Source organism: Chiloscyllium plagiosum, chromosome 7, assembly GCF_004010195.1.
Source record: "Chiloscyllium plagiosum isolate BGI_BamShark_2017 chromosome 7, ASM401019v2, whole genome shotgun sequence".
Taxonomy (NCBI): domain Eukaryota; kingdom Metazoa; phylum Chordata; class Chondrichthyes; order Orectolobiformes; family Hemiscylliidae; genus Chiloscyllium; species Chiloscyllium plagiosum.
In genome coordinates this window covers 100,424,760-100,438,303 of record NC_057716.1, presented here as the reverse complement: position 1 = coordinate 100,438,303, position 13,544 = coordinate 100,424,760, and the positions used below count along the sequence as shown (strand labels likewise).

The following is a 13,544-nucleotide window of genomic DNA, read 5'->3' as shown; positions in this document are numbered from 1 at the left end:
ACCTTTTATCTTCTCCTGCTGAACACTCTCTGCTCATTCCTGAAGAAGGGCCTGTGCCCGAAACGTCGAATCTCCTGTTCCCTGGATGCTGCCTGACCTGCTGTGCTGTTCCAGCAATAAAGTTTCAACTGCTACTTGTAGTGATCTAGCAATACGTATGGGGACCAATGAGTTACTAATTATGATTGCTGTTGAAATGTGTATGACCTGGCAGCTCCTTGGGAAGATGCCAGATTCCCTCAAGGTTACAATATAGATAATTGAGAAGGAACTGATTTTCTTCTTTTCTTTAAAACACTAAAAAATAAAGTTCCATTCTAAAATTGGGTGTTTATGCAAAGTTGTATGTGTGAGTTGTACCAGAAAGGTCTGCATTGGAAAAGATACATATGCAATTGTACACCTTTGTCATTCATAGCATTGCGTCCTCTATGCAGCAGCAAAACACCACAGGGTCACCTGAAGCACTGTTTGCTCAATATTGACAATCCTCTTCTATAGAGATGAATGTTCAGCTATAAAATGCTAATTATCTGCGTTCCAGCACTTTCGCCCATACAAACACGCTGCTTATGATTTAGTGGAAACTTGCAACAGTATACAATAAATGGAGAAGTTTATTAAGCTCGCAAGTGAAATCCACTCAGCTTATAGCACTAACGCCAACCACTGCTGCTGTTTGCTCCTCACTGAATTGCTCACTCAAACAATTCTGGAGTCAATGCTGAAAGGCTTGTATTTCTCAGGCTCATCTTGGAAAAGGTAAGACTTTGGTAAATATGCTTCTGTCCGATTTACCAGAACTATTCAGACTGAAGGGAAAAATAAACAATTTGCATTCATATAGTGCCTACCTCAATGTCAGGGAGTGCCAGCACTGCGACAGCAATAAACCACAAAATGTTCTGAAAACCTGATTTATGTTTCTAAAAGTGATGCTAACCAGGTGTGATTCAGGATATCCTGGGTGGCATAATGGTTAGTACTGCTGTCTCACCAGAGTCATGGATAACTGTCTGTGTGGAGTTTGCACATTCTCCACATGTCTGTGTGGGTTTCTTCTGGGTGTTCTGGTTTCCTCCCATAGTCCAGAGATGTGCAGGTTAACTGGGTTGGCTGTAGGAAATTGCCCCATTGTGTCCAGGGATATGCAGAATGGACGAATTAGCCATGGGAAATGCAGGATTACAGTGATGGGTAAATCTGGGTAGGATGCTCTTCAGCAGGTTGGTGTGGACTTGATGGGCTGAATGGCCTGCTTCCATACCGTGGGAATTCTATGATATTTTAGACAACTCCGGAGTCTTCTTTTAAATACTTTCATGGGATGTTCACATCCACTCAGCTTAACGTCCCATCTGAAAGCAGCATATCTGACAGTGCAGCCCTCTCTAACTGCACTGGCAGTGTTAGCTGAGTTTTCTTTCTAGCCCAGTGTATAGGAGTGGGGACAGATTGAACTCGTACCTTCCTGCTTCAGTAAGACAAGAGAGAAATAAAGCAATGGAGCCAAAGAAATTAAGGAATTTATAACAAGCTTATTTGTGCCCTAGACTTCACAATCCAGGTTTGCACCAAAGGAGAAAATGGAATTTTTTTTTAACCTTGATGTGTTATTTACTGTGGTCTACATTGGCGCTTTGAAGCAATTCAGCTGCAAATCTATAAAAAATGTGGATTTCAAGATACAGTACAAAATGTGTTTGAAATTCCCTTTAACCCATAATGAGGTTATGACCAGATGGGATATCTTTGCAGAAACAGAACACACGTTATTTCACTTTGCCCCTCAAAACATGTTTCAACACAGCCAGACAAAAGTCAAATTGTGAAGGTCAGGGCAAGGTTAAACTTGATAATTACACATATTTCAAACTGTGTTCTCCCTTTCAGAAACAACATTAATGTGAAATGACGGTAATATAAAACTTAATCATGAGAAAGAGAGCCAGGACCATAGAAAGCCTGTTTCAACCAATTCCTTGGGAATCTCTAAGCTGACCCAATCTAACCTAGTTAAAACATCAATGGCACTTACACATTCATAAACCCAGAATGCCTCACAGCACCTCACAATCAATAGAATTTTTTTAAATCCTTTCCCCAAGGGTAGCCACAACAGTCAATTTTGGCAAAACAAGGTAGTGGAGTTAAAAATGACATAATTTAGAGTTTCATAGATTCCCACAGCATTAAAACAGGCCAAACATCCCATGCTATTGTCCAATTAAAAGCAATGAAAATTTGTATTTACATAGCACCATTCACCTCCGGTCACCACAAAGACTCGATAGCAAATTAAATAATTTTGACATTTAGCCGCTGCTGTAAAGAATGGAACGTTACCTTATTTTTTAAAAATCAGATTTTCTGAGTAATATTATCCTGTTATTTGTGGGAGCTAGATATTCTCAGACTCCCTGACATCTTGGAAGGTGCTTTACAAATGCAAATTGTGCACAGTGATCGCCAACAGCAGGGCAATGCAATACTGACCAAGTTGAATCTGATTCTTGTGACGTTGTTTGAGGTATAAATATTCAGGACACCAGAGAAAACTCACTTGCTTTTGTTCAAAGTACTGTAATGGAATCTTTTACATCTTAGTAACATCCTGGGGGATACTATTGACCAGAAACTGAACTAGACTTAACACATAAAAATAGCGGATACAAGAGCAGGTTTGGAATTCTACAAGACATAACTCAACTCCTGACCCTCCAAAGTCCATTCACCATCTGATCGGCACAGGTCTGATGGAACTTTCCCCACTTGCTTTGATGGGTGCAGCTCCAAAACAAGAAACCTGACACCATCCTGGACAAAGCATTGATACCACATCCACAAACGTTCATTCCCTCCACCAGTGACACATAGTGGCAACATTGTGTACCATCAGCAAGATGCACTGCAGAAATTCATCAAGGTTCATCCAACAGTACCTTCCAAACACATATAGGAAGACAAGGGCAGCAAATGCATGGGAACACCACAACTGACAAGTTCCCTTCTAACCCAATCACCATCCTGATTTGGAGATATATTGCCATTGCTTCTGTGTTGCTGGGTCAAACTCCTATAATTCTCTCCCTAATGACAATGTGAGTGAATCTACAGCACATAGACTGCAGTGGTTCAAGAAAGCAGCTCACCATCACTTTCTCAAGGACAACTAGGGATGGGCAATAAATGTTGGTCCAATCAATGTCACACAAATGCCATGAATGGATTTTAAAAGGTTGGACAAGCTTTTAGCTTGACATATCATGTCAAAGACAGTGCAATACTGTACTCAACACTGCCTCTTGGTTCCTTCCTTGAATTGTGGTCAAGTGGAGTTGAATCCAAAGAGAAAAGTGCTATCACTGAGCCGTTCTATCCTTCTCTTCCGCAACAGCACTAAAAAAAATTCCCTGAATTCACCTACTTATCCAATGCCCCTTGCCATCTGTTTCAATGAGCAGGGTCTTCCACCTGAATCCTTAGCACTCTCTCAGCAACACACTGAACAGTCAATTTCCACCATATTCTCCAATTCCCCGGGAACACAACCTTCTCAACTCAGGAGGTGAGAGAATCTGAAACCAAGCCTGAAAGTCTGGTCGCTTGTTAAAATGCAGCAAGTGGCTTGCCGGATCTACAGCAGAAAGGAATAAAAAGAAAATAAACGCTGATTGTTAAACGGGAAAGTTCACTCGGTGTTTGAGGCGACCCTTCCAATCCGCTGAAGGCGAAGCTGCTGCCTCGGTCGTAAAGCAAAGACACATCTCCTGCAGTGAGAGCTCCTGAGCACGGACCATTCCAGCTTTGTCGATGCTCCAAGACTTCCTTCTCGCCCAGCCACTAGGGACAGAAGGAGGCTCCCACCTCCTGGGAGCCCGGACCCCAGCAGCGATACCCTTTATATCAAAAACACGCACACACAGATCTAAAACACAGCGTGCACGCCAAACATCTATACAAACATGTACAAGACACAAGCTCAGGGTGCAGTCAAGTTTCGACTCACGTTGGGTCTTTGAAAGCTGATTAATTCCGATTCAGACCATGAGACTTTGGATTCTGAGCGAAGGTGATTCAAAAGGGGTGTTGCAGCGCTGTAATCTCTTGCTCAGAACAATCTCTGGATTGCCACTTTTATTGCAGGATGTACAAGGTACACAGGTAGTCAGGAGGCAGCCAAGATGAGGCACTGGATTCATTTGACGCTGTCTTTCTAACCACACCTCAGCTCTGAGAATCAGACTCTCTCGCGTCTCCGTCTGAATACCTGCAGCTTTGTGTCTGTGCGTGTGTGGGATAAAAGTTTTAATTGCCCGTAAACTTCCCGATTTGACTGATGATGTTCTTCACGTGCACGTAATGCAAAAGCATCTGTATCTCTCGCTTTGTGTCCGTGGAAAATCTCGGTGTGCGCAACATTCGGAGCGCCCCACAATCCACAGAAACGTGACTCAAACACAGGATCGACTGATTATGCTGTGAGGATCCAGGACACATTATCCCTCCCCTGATTCCACCTCCCCCCTTCCCCAAGCAACGCCATCAGAACACAAGACATACGAAAGGGATGAACTCCCAGCTCGGAACTTTCAACTTAAATATACCCACCACCTACTACTCTCCCAATGTTGTACAATTATAATAGATCGACCCTCAAAGTCTGGCGTGTGTACTCCCAAAGCATCTACTACTCTCCCAATGTTGTACAATTATAATAGATCGACCCTCAAAGTCTGGCGTGTGTTCGCTTCACACGCACACAAACAAGAATTCCAATTCCTTAATCTCTTATGATCACCCGATCTCACCGTCTGCAGGCTGGATTTTTCTTTCGATCACTGAATTGCACTCGCTCTGATATAACCCCTCAACGTCGACTTCCCCCACTCTTTCCAGCAAATCCCACAACTTTCAGAGGGGTTATTTGAATCGACCGTACATAAAAACAGGTTTGGATATTGCGCCGAGAACTCCAGCCCATTTGTTTCAAGACCACTGCACCAACTCGACCACTGCGAAAACCTCCAAGGTACTCTTAAGAGCTTTGTAATTTAAATAAAATCAAAAATCCAGTCTTAAATGAACAAAGCACACAAACATATGTCGAGGCTGATGAACATAACTACGAACCTTCAGATTCCCAAACATCAAATAATCCATCAACAAAATCTTGCGTGCCTCAGTATGTTGAAGTAACACGCCGAAGCTATTTCATTCAGATACTAGCTCCCACTGCCCAGAAAGATATTCACATCTACTTTTTTAAAAAAAATTATTTATTTTACGGAAAAGGATTAAATGCAATTCTATCATCAGTAAACGCCAGCTATTTTTGTCTTAAAGTTTAATTAGAAGTTGCAATAAAAGTTTTTGAAACTTTCCAAACTTTCTTTTAAAAAAATCATCAAAGCTACAAGACAGCGTTTCGCAAAAGTTATGCTCACCATAAAAACAGCTGTCCAAATAAACTGAAAAGTAAAGGTTTTTCTTCCCTCCTCCTGCCTCTCTTTAATCCCGATTGTATTTAAGAAGCGGTTCTCCTACCCGCTGTGGTTACAGTATCCACTAGAACTAATCTGCAAACTGGTGGCTCTCTCAGCGACAGCGCAGCCTGAACCATTCACAGGGACATTGTAATTGCCATCTGCCAAAAGGGTAACCTTACTAAAAAAATCACATAACAGATAAATTCATATTCACCACTTCTTGTAGAATAACATGACACTCTTCAATTTAAAAATAAGAAAGACCTATTTGTGTAATAATTTTTGTTTTCATCCTCGTCCGTTACTCAAATTCTTTGATTTTTCTAAAACTGCTACCCCTTCTCTCCTCTTAGTTAGAGGGGCCAGCTGGTCGGGATTCTTGGATCGTTGCGTGCTGGAGTACGCATGCGCCCCGTCCCGGCTGCGCGATGCCTCACGGGATTTATAGTTCCCCTCCCATAAAACCCAAGCCATTTAATTCCAAATCGGAAACTACAACCCCCAGCTGTCCTAGCGGCGGCTGGCTATGCTATATATAGAACTCGAAGGGCGACTGCGCATGTCTAAAAGAACCACCGTGGCAAGATGGCGGCGCGCAGGCAGTGCGGGGATCCAGGAGCGGGGACTTTGCAAACCGCTTATTTCTTATTGCTGGTGAGTTGACCGCGTCCTCCCTCGTCAGGACGGAAGCAATCTCATTTATTGTAGAAAGAGGAAGGAGGTTGGCGGTGTCATTTCATAATTGTGGTTTGCGTTGATCCATAGCGGAGTTGCCAGGGGAATGCCAGTTGGTTGGGGGGGGGGGGGGAAGAGGAGGAGAAGGGGACCGGGGGGTGGCGAGGGCTGAGCGGCGGCGGTTGCCAAGGGGCCGGGCACCAACCAGCCAAGCTCCTGCGGTGCCCGCACATAGCCATCCTGCAGCTTGTCCAGGTGTCGCTCTCCCCACTTTCACAAATCACTTCAGCTGCCCGCAAAACTGCGGCTTTGTGTCTTGTAGCGGTTGAAAGCTTAGTTTTCGTGCGTGTGTGCGTTCTAGCTCCTTGTGCATTCATATTTAGCGCAATCAGTGCTTGCGTTTTATTGTAGTAAATCCCAACAGTTCAACCGCGTAGCTCAAGTCATAAGCAAATATTTGTATATACACCTTATGTCAATTAATGAAAGAGGCTCTTTAAGGTAACGCATCACCCTTGTGACTTTAAGTAATTGATTAAGTTGTACTTTAAGATCCGGGTTTTCTTCCTTGAAAGTAATTGGCAGACTTAGAGAGGAAATAGAGAAAATATTTGTAAGGGCATGGTACTCCAGAATGCTCACTACACGTAAAAATTACTTGGGAATGTCTACATGAAGAGCCGGACTGTAGACCTAGACTGGCAAGATCACAGAGTCATAAAGATGTACAGCATGGAAACAAACCCTTTGGTCCAACCTGTCCATGCCGACCAGATATCCCAACCCAATCTAGTCCCATCTGCCAGCACCTGACCCATATCCCTCTAAACCCTTCCTATTCATATGCCGATACAAATGCCTCTTAAATGTTGCAATTGTGCCAGCCTCCACCACTTCCTCTGGCAGCTCATTCCATACACGTACCACCATGTGTGTGAAAAGTTTGCAACTTGACACCTAAGTGTTGGGCCAAATGACCACCTTGTTTCTTTTAAATATTCTGATTCTGCCCTGAGCACTTTTGAGCTTTGCACTCATTTGTTTTTACTGGTCCACAATTGTTGTCGAATGGCAGATATGGAATGGGTGTGGGACGTGACATTGAGAACGTAACTGTAAACATTGCCCAAAAGTCCACAAGCTTATCTGTGTTCTGAGTGTACCTGCTCTTAAAAAGCAACAAAAAAGGTTTGGCGGCCTGGCACAAAAACAGAAAATGTTACAAGTGTATGACAGCAAGGAAAGTATCTGTGGATAGAAGAAAAGTCCTATTTCAGGTCTATAACATTATTGTTGTTAAAATAATTCAGAAGAGGAAGTCTGAAATAAAAAACAAAAATGCTAAAATGCCAGTGGGTTGGAGAAGTGTCGTCAAGCTGAAATGTTAACTTAGATAAGATTCCCTACAGTGTGGAACAGGGCCTTCGGCCCAACAAGTCCACACCGACCCTCCAAAGAGTAACCCACCCAGACCCATTTACCTCTGACTAATGCACCTAACACTATGGGCAATTTAGCATGGCCAATTCATCTTGCCCGCACATCTTTGGACTGTGGGGGGGAACCCACACAGACAGGGCGAATGTGCAAACTCCACACAGACAGTCACCTGAGGCTGGAATCAAACCTGGGATGCTGGTGCTGTGAGGCAGCAATGCTAACCACTGAGCCACCGCGCCGCCCAACTCTGTCTTTCCATCTCCTCAGACTATCTGATCATTTCTAGCATTTTAGTTTGTCTTTTCAAAACAGATGTTTGGGCCAACTTTTCACAAGTTGTTGTTTGTTTTTAATCTGCAATAGCCATGCAAGTTTCTCTATTTAAGGAGACTATATTTGTCTAATGATTCCGATCACTTTGACATCAACTTTTATTATGTACTTTGAAAGTTTATATCAAGTTTAAATAAAATCTGGAATGGATAAAGTTGTGTATGAAGTGGTTAGATTAATGCATTATGATATTTTTTATTTGTGTATTAGTATCAGCATACTTCTTACTTTATTATTCTCTGTTCTCAACTTCAGCAGTGATAGCCAGAAGCATTTTGAGGCTTACTACAATCTCTTTAAATACAACCCAAAATTGGACAGTCCTTTTGATGTGCTTGTGTTATAATTCATTGAAATCCTAGTTGCACCATTGACTATTAGATTTTACCTTTTGTGAGAATATGCTGCTTCATTTTTGAAGTAAGGCTCTCAAATGGCATTGAGTAATTGTCTGCAGACAGAGAATTTGGAGGCCTAGATAAATGGCTGGGGAATGGGGCGAATTGAGTCACCCTTGCAGGAAGCCAGCATATCTACAGTGGGATGAATGATTTTCTGTCTTGTAAAAATTAAACTATATCAAGACTACATTCCAGTTGAGAACGAAAACCTTCAAATCACGAATAATTCCATGAAAATGTCAAGTTTATTGATCTAATTTTCAAATTGCACAAATGATCTTATAAAGGGTGTGAAAGGGTCGAGCATTATAGAATCCCTGCAGTGTTGAAACATGCCATTCGTCCCATTGAATCCACACTCCAAAGACCATCCCACCCAGACCCATCCCCTTACCCTATCCCTGTAACCCTGAATTTTCCACGACTAGTCCCCTACCTAACCTACAAATCCCCGGACACTATGGGGCAATTTTCCATGGCCAATCCACTTAACCTGCCCATCTTTGCACTGAGAGAGAACACTGGAGCAACTGAAGGAAACCTATGCAGGCATGGGGAGAATGTGCAAACTCCACACAGACAGTCATCCAAACGATGGAATGAAACCTGAGTCCCTGGCACTAAAGGCTAATAAATGAGAAATCATGAGTTCAACCTAATGCCAATTTGGAGCGATAGAAAATAGTAACTATTTTGTCCACATTCTTACTCAGCAAATCATAGATCTCAGTTAAAATGTCTAATGAATGAGGAACCATGAATTCAACCTTCATTGAGACGATTATTAGCATTTATTTAAACTTGAAACTAAAATAATCTGGTATCTCTTAAAGTGCCCATGGAGCTTTTAGATTGCCATGACCAGTCGGTTCATTAATTTCTTTTTGGGAGGAAATGTGTTGGACCTCCTGAGCTAACCGTGATATGATTTCGGTCCCGTAGCAATGTGTGCTGACTCTTTAACTGCCCTCAAATTGGCCTGGAAAGCTGTTCAATTGTATCCAGGAAAATCAAGCTTTCCAAATAAATAAGGTCTAAAATGTAGTAGTCTATAGCAAGGATGATGTGCTGACTTCCCAACACCAATCCATCATCCTCAAGATACATATCAAGTGTGCAATGAAATACTGTCCACATGTTCGGATGAGTCAGATCTGACAACATCTAGGTCAAAACAATACAGTGGCATAGCATGGCTGCAGTGTGTACCATCTGCAAGATGGATTAGAACAGCTCACCAAGGCTGCTTCAGCAGTGTCTTTCAAACTTGTGACTTATATTAGCTGGAGGACAAGAATAGCTACTGCATAAGAAATCTCTTACCATCCTGACTTGGAGGATATAATTGATCCTTCTTCATCACTGGGTCAAAGTCCTGGATCCTGTTCCATAACAGCACTGGAGATGTGTCTTCAGTCCACAAACTGTAATGATTTAAAATGATTCATCACCAATGGCAGTTAGGGATGGGAGGTAATGGCTAGCATTGGCAGTGATGTCATATCCCATGAACCAAGAAAGAACATATGCACAACCTGGGTGAAAATTGTGAACTTCAACCTGTTTGGAGTAATGGAAAATAGTAAATATTTAGTCTACATTTTGTAGTTGCCTGTATTGTTGGGTTACTCAGAACATCATCGATTTCTGTTAAAATGTCAACCACTCATAGAAAACAACATCAATTAAGCCTACGACCATTGAAGCATCTGGTCTTCACTTTGATATCTAATGCTTCTAATGTTTTTGGAAGAATTGAGCATATTGAAGCTTTCAACATTCTTTCTGATAAATAGGAAACTAAAATTTAGATATGCTGCAGAAAATAAGCTTTAGCCGTGCTGTGTACTTTATGATACAAAGTCATGTAGATTGGAAAGGTCCCAATAATAGCATTTTAAATCTACAGCATTGTTCAGTGGTGGAAGGGATGCTTTGGAACTTGCAAGGTAATATGTTTTTAAGTATAATTGCATGTACTCAGGTTGCTGACTTCAGCTGGAAAATCTTTCATTCAAATTCACTTTTATCATTCATACATACTTCCATTGTTCCATTTCAGCCTTTAGCAGACTGATGAACCAGGATCTCAAATCTAGAACTAAGGTCATGATTTACTGGGCATGAGTCATCCAGCCCTCCCATATGTTTCAAAGATTTGGGCAATCTGCAGTAGGCACCTCAAAGTTCTGGAGAGTTCCCATCATGATGCCTTCATAAGATTGTCTGAATTCAATGGATAAGAAGGTCACCAAACAGTACCAATCATCTCTGCCAACCTTTCCCAGTGTTGCAGTGATGATCCCTCAAAACCATGCGGAGCTTGTAGTTTGTGTGCCTGACACGAGACTCCCAAATCAATTGTTTTGCTATGGACTTGGTCACAACAGGAGACTACTAAGTAGCAGCGAAAGCTGGGGACATGGTCAAACATCCCTGTCAATTCATTGAAGACTCTGGCATATGACCAAGCAAACTGAGGAAAACTCATTCAGGGAGGTACTGAAGATATCAAAGGACTTCACACGTAATATGCAAGGTGGAGTTGAGGAGTCAGCAGGGCCACTCAACCTCCCAAATATAGCACCTAGTCAACCCTTCAAGAACCACACATGATGGAACCTGAAGATCATGTGTTGGGCTTTATCAGTCATCTCAGAGCCCATCAAACCAAAGTAGAAGCAAGTTTCAAGGGATTGTCTAAGAAGAAAGATCAAATGTCCTAGTACATTTTGTTGAGAAAAATGAGGAGGCTATATTGGTGTCCGTGGGGTGAAGTAGCAGAGGATCTGGGGGTACAAATCCTAAAAGTAGTGAGCCAGCTAAATGCTGCCAGTTTAAAAAATCAAATGAAACACTGGGGTTCATCTTGGGAGGAATAAAATTGAAAAGTAGAGGAAGTATTTTAAATTGATGTAGAACCTAGATTAGACCACACTTGGAATACTGTGAATGGTTTCAGTCTCTATATTTATGGAAGAGATATGAAAGGTTGAGAGGCTCTTGGGAGAAACTGGTTTATTGGAATGAGACTAGAACTTTTGGCTGTTTTTATCAGGAAAGATTGAACAGGCTCGTGCCATCCTCTCTAGGAAAGAAAAAGTCAAACATGACTGGATGGAGACCTTTGAGAGCTGTTGGACTCTACACGCACTTGCAGTATCTTTCATAAATGTGACGTAGATGTTTCAACCTGTAGGCAAGATCAGAACTGGGAACACAAATATGAGAGTTAGAAATAAATCAAGTGAGAATTCAGAGCAAATGTCTTTATCTAGAGTGAGTGAAGAAACTGGAGCTCTCAACCACCAGATGTAAGTGAATTGTATAATGTTCTGGGATCCAAGTTCGAATCCCATCAAGGCAGACGGTGGAATTTGGATTCAATTTAAAACAAAACCAGGAGTTAAGAATCTACTAATAAACATGAAACAATTGCCAATTGTCGGAAAAAAACCATTTGACATCGCGAATGTCCATAAGAAAATCTGCCATCCTTACCTGGCCTACCTACATGTGATTCCAAACCCACAGCAATGAATCAGTAGATTCTTATTCCAGATTTTTAAAATATTGGATCCAAATTCTACCATCTGCCATGGTAGTATTGAAACTTGGGCCCCAGAACATTAGCTGAGTTTCTGGATTAACACTCTAGCCATAGTACTTCTAAGCCAGTGTCTCCCTACTAACATACCAACAGACCAGTTGGGCTGAATTACGTATCTACAATGTGATCCTCCGAATGTTCTGCAATCAATGAATTGTTTTTTGAAGAACTATTTCTGTTCTCCTGACAGTTGATTTATGCACAGCAAAAAAAGTTAAGATATTAGAAAAGATATGGACGGATCACGTCTGTGAAGGGAGAAAAAGTTAAATATCTAGTTCAGTGGCGATTAATCAGAACTGAGGAGAGACTTGTTTGGAGCATGAAAACTGGCATGGACTGTTTGGGCCAAGTGGCTTATTTACTTCAGGTTTTGGATTAGTGGTGCTGGAAGAGCACAGCAGTTCAGACAGCATCCCAGGAGCTGCAAAATCGATGTTTCGGGCAAAAGCCCTTCATCAGGAATAAAGGCAGAGAGCCTGAAGCGTGGAGAGATAAGCTAGAGGAGGGTGCGGGTGGGGAGAAAGTAGCATGGAAATGACCTGGGAGTTGCAGTGGGAGAGGGACTCCCTGAGATTCTTGTAGAGAGAGGAGGAAAACTTCTTCAAGGCAGGCATCCTTGCAAGAGGATTCGCAGTAGGGTTAAAATCAACTAGGTAAAAACAATGACTGCAGATGCTGAAAACCAGATTCTGGATTAGTTTCCAGCATCACTAATCCAAAATCTGGTTTCCAGCATCTGCAGTCATTGTTTTTACCTTATTTACTTCCAGTACCATGCAATCCAGAGGATTTGTCAGCCCTGACGAAAGCTGATCCGTCCATACCTTATTTCTGTTTCTCTCTCAACAAAAAATGTCCTAGTGTTTTGAGCATTTTTTAATTTTTATTTTGAATTTCCAATATTCACTGTATTTTGCTTTTGTCATTTTGTGGTCTTGGCTGAAATAGGAAGGTTGGTCAGGACACCGAGGGAACTTGCTGCTTTAAGATAATGCAATAATATTTTAAAACCTTGGAAGGAAATATTGGCCTTCAAGTGAATGCAGGCTTGATTTGCAAAGTGATGCCAGGGCTAATGAGCACACTATGAATAGACTTGTATTCATTCAAGTATAAAAGGTGAAAAGATATTAAAATTGAAATATAAAGTGGCTGGGCAGTGTGTATGGAAGCCATGATGTGGAGGTGCCAGTCTTGGACTGGGGTGGGCCAAGTTAAAAATCACACTGCACCAGGGTATGGTCCAACAGGTTTATTTGGAAGTACTAGCTTTCGGAGTGCCGCTCCTTCATCAGGTAGCTGTGGTGCCGGATCATAAGACAGATAATTTATAGCAAAAGAGTTCAGTGTCTTGCAACTGTTTTATTGAACAAACCTTAACAGCAATCTGGGTTTGTTCAATATATCTTTTCAGTTGCATGACACTGAGATCTTTTGCTATAAATTCTGTGTCTGATGATCCTGCTGTACAGCTATCTGGTGAAGAAGCAGTGCTCCAAAAGCTAGGACAGGTACACAATGTTTTATCTAAAATCCTTAGGGCCAGTTGTTTTTCGGAATTTTTTGGATTTCGGAATTAATGACATTTTCACA

General features: G+C 41.8%; 2 protein-coding genes across 3 annotated transcripts in view; one reads left to right on the top strand and one right to left on the bottom strand.

Annotated features, from left to right (window-relative positions):
• The window catches only part of sema5ba (sema domain, seven thrombospondin repeats (type 1 and type 1-like), transmembrane domain (TM) and short cytoplasmic domain, (semaphorin) 5Ba), a 326,569-nt gene extending 320,996 nt beyond the window's left edge, over positions 1 to 5,573 (bottom strand). Inside the window, exon 1 of the mRNA XM_043694515.1 lies at positions 5,448 to 5,573. The gene's annotated coding sequence lies outside the window, so the exon portion shown is untranslated. The remainder of the gene's footprint in view (positions 1 to 5,447) is intronic.
• Positions 5,574 to 6,013: 440 nt separating this feature from the next.
• Positions 6,014 to 13,544, top strand: part of pdia5 (protein disulfide isomerase family A, member 5) — a 122,795-nt gene continuing 115,264 nt past the window's right edge. For both annotated transcript variants that reach the window (XR_006312204.1, XM_043694262.1), the window contains exon 1: positions 6,014 to 6,143. Coding sequence is in view for 1 of the 2 variants with exons in the window: in XM_043694262.1 (XP_043550197.1) it covers positions 6,075 to 6,143 (69 nt within the window). In the remaining variant the exon portion in view is untranslated. The remainder of the gene's footprint in view (positions 6,144 to 13,544) is intronic.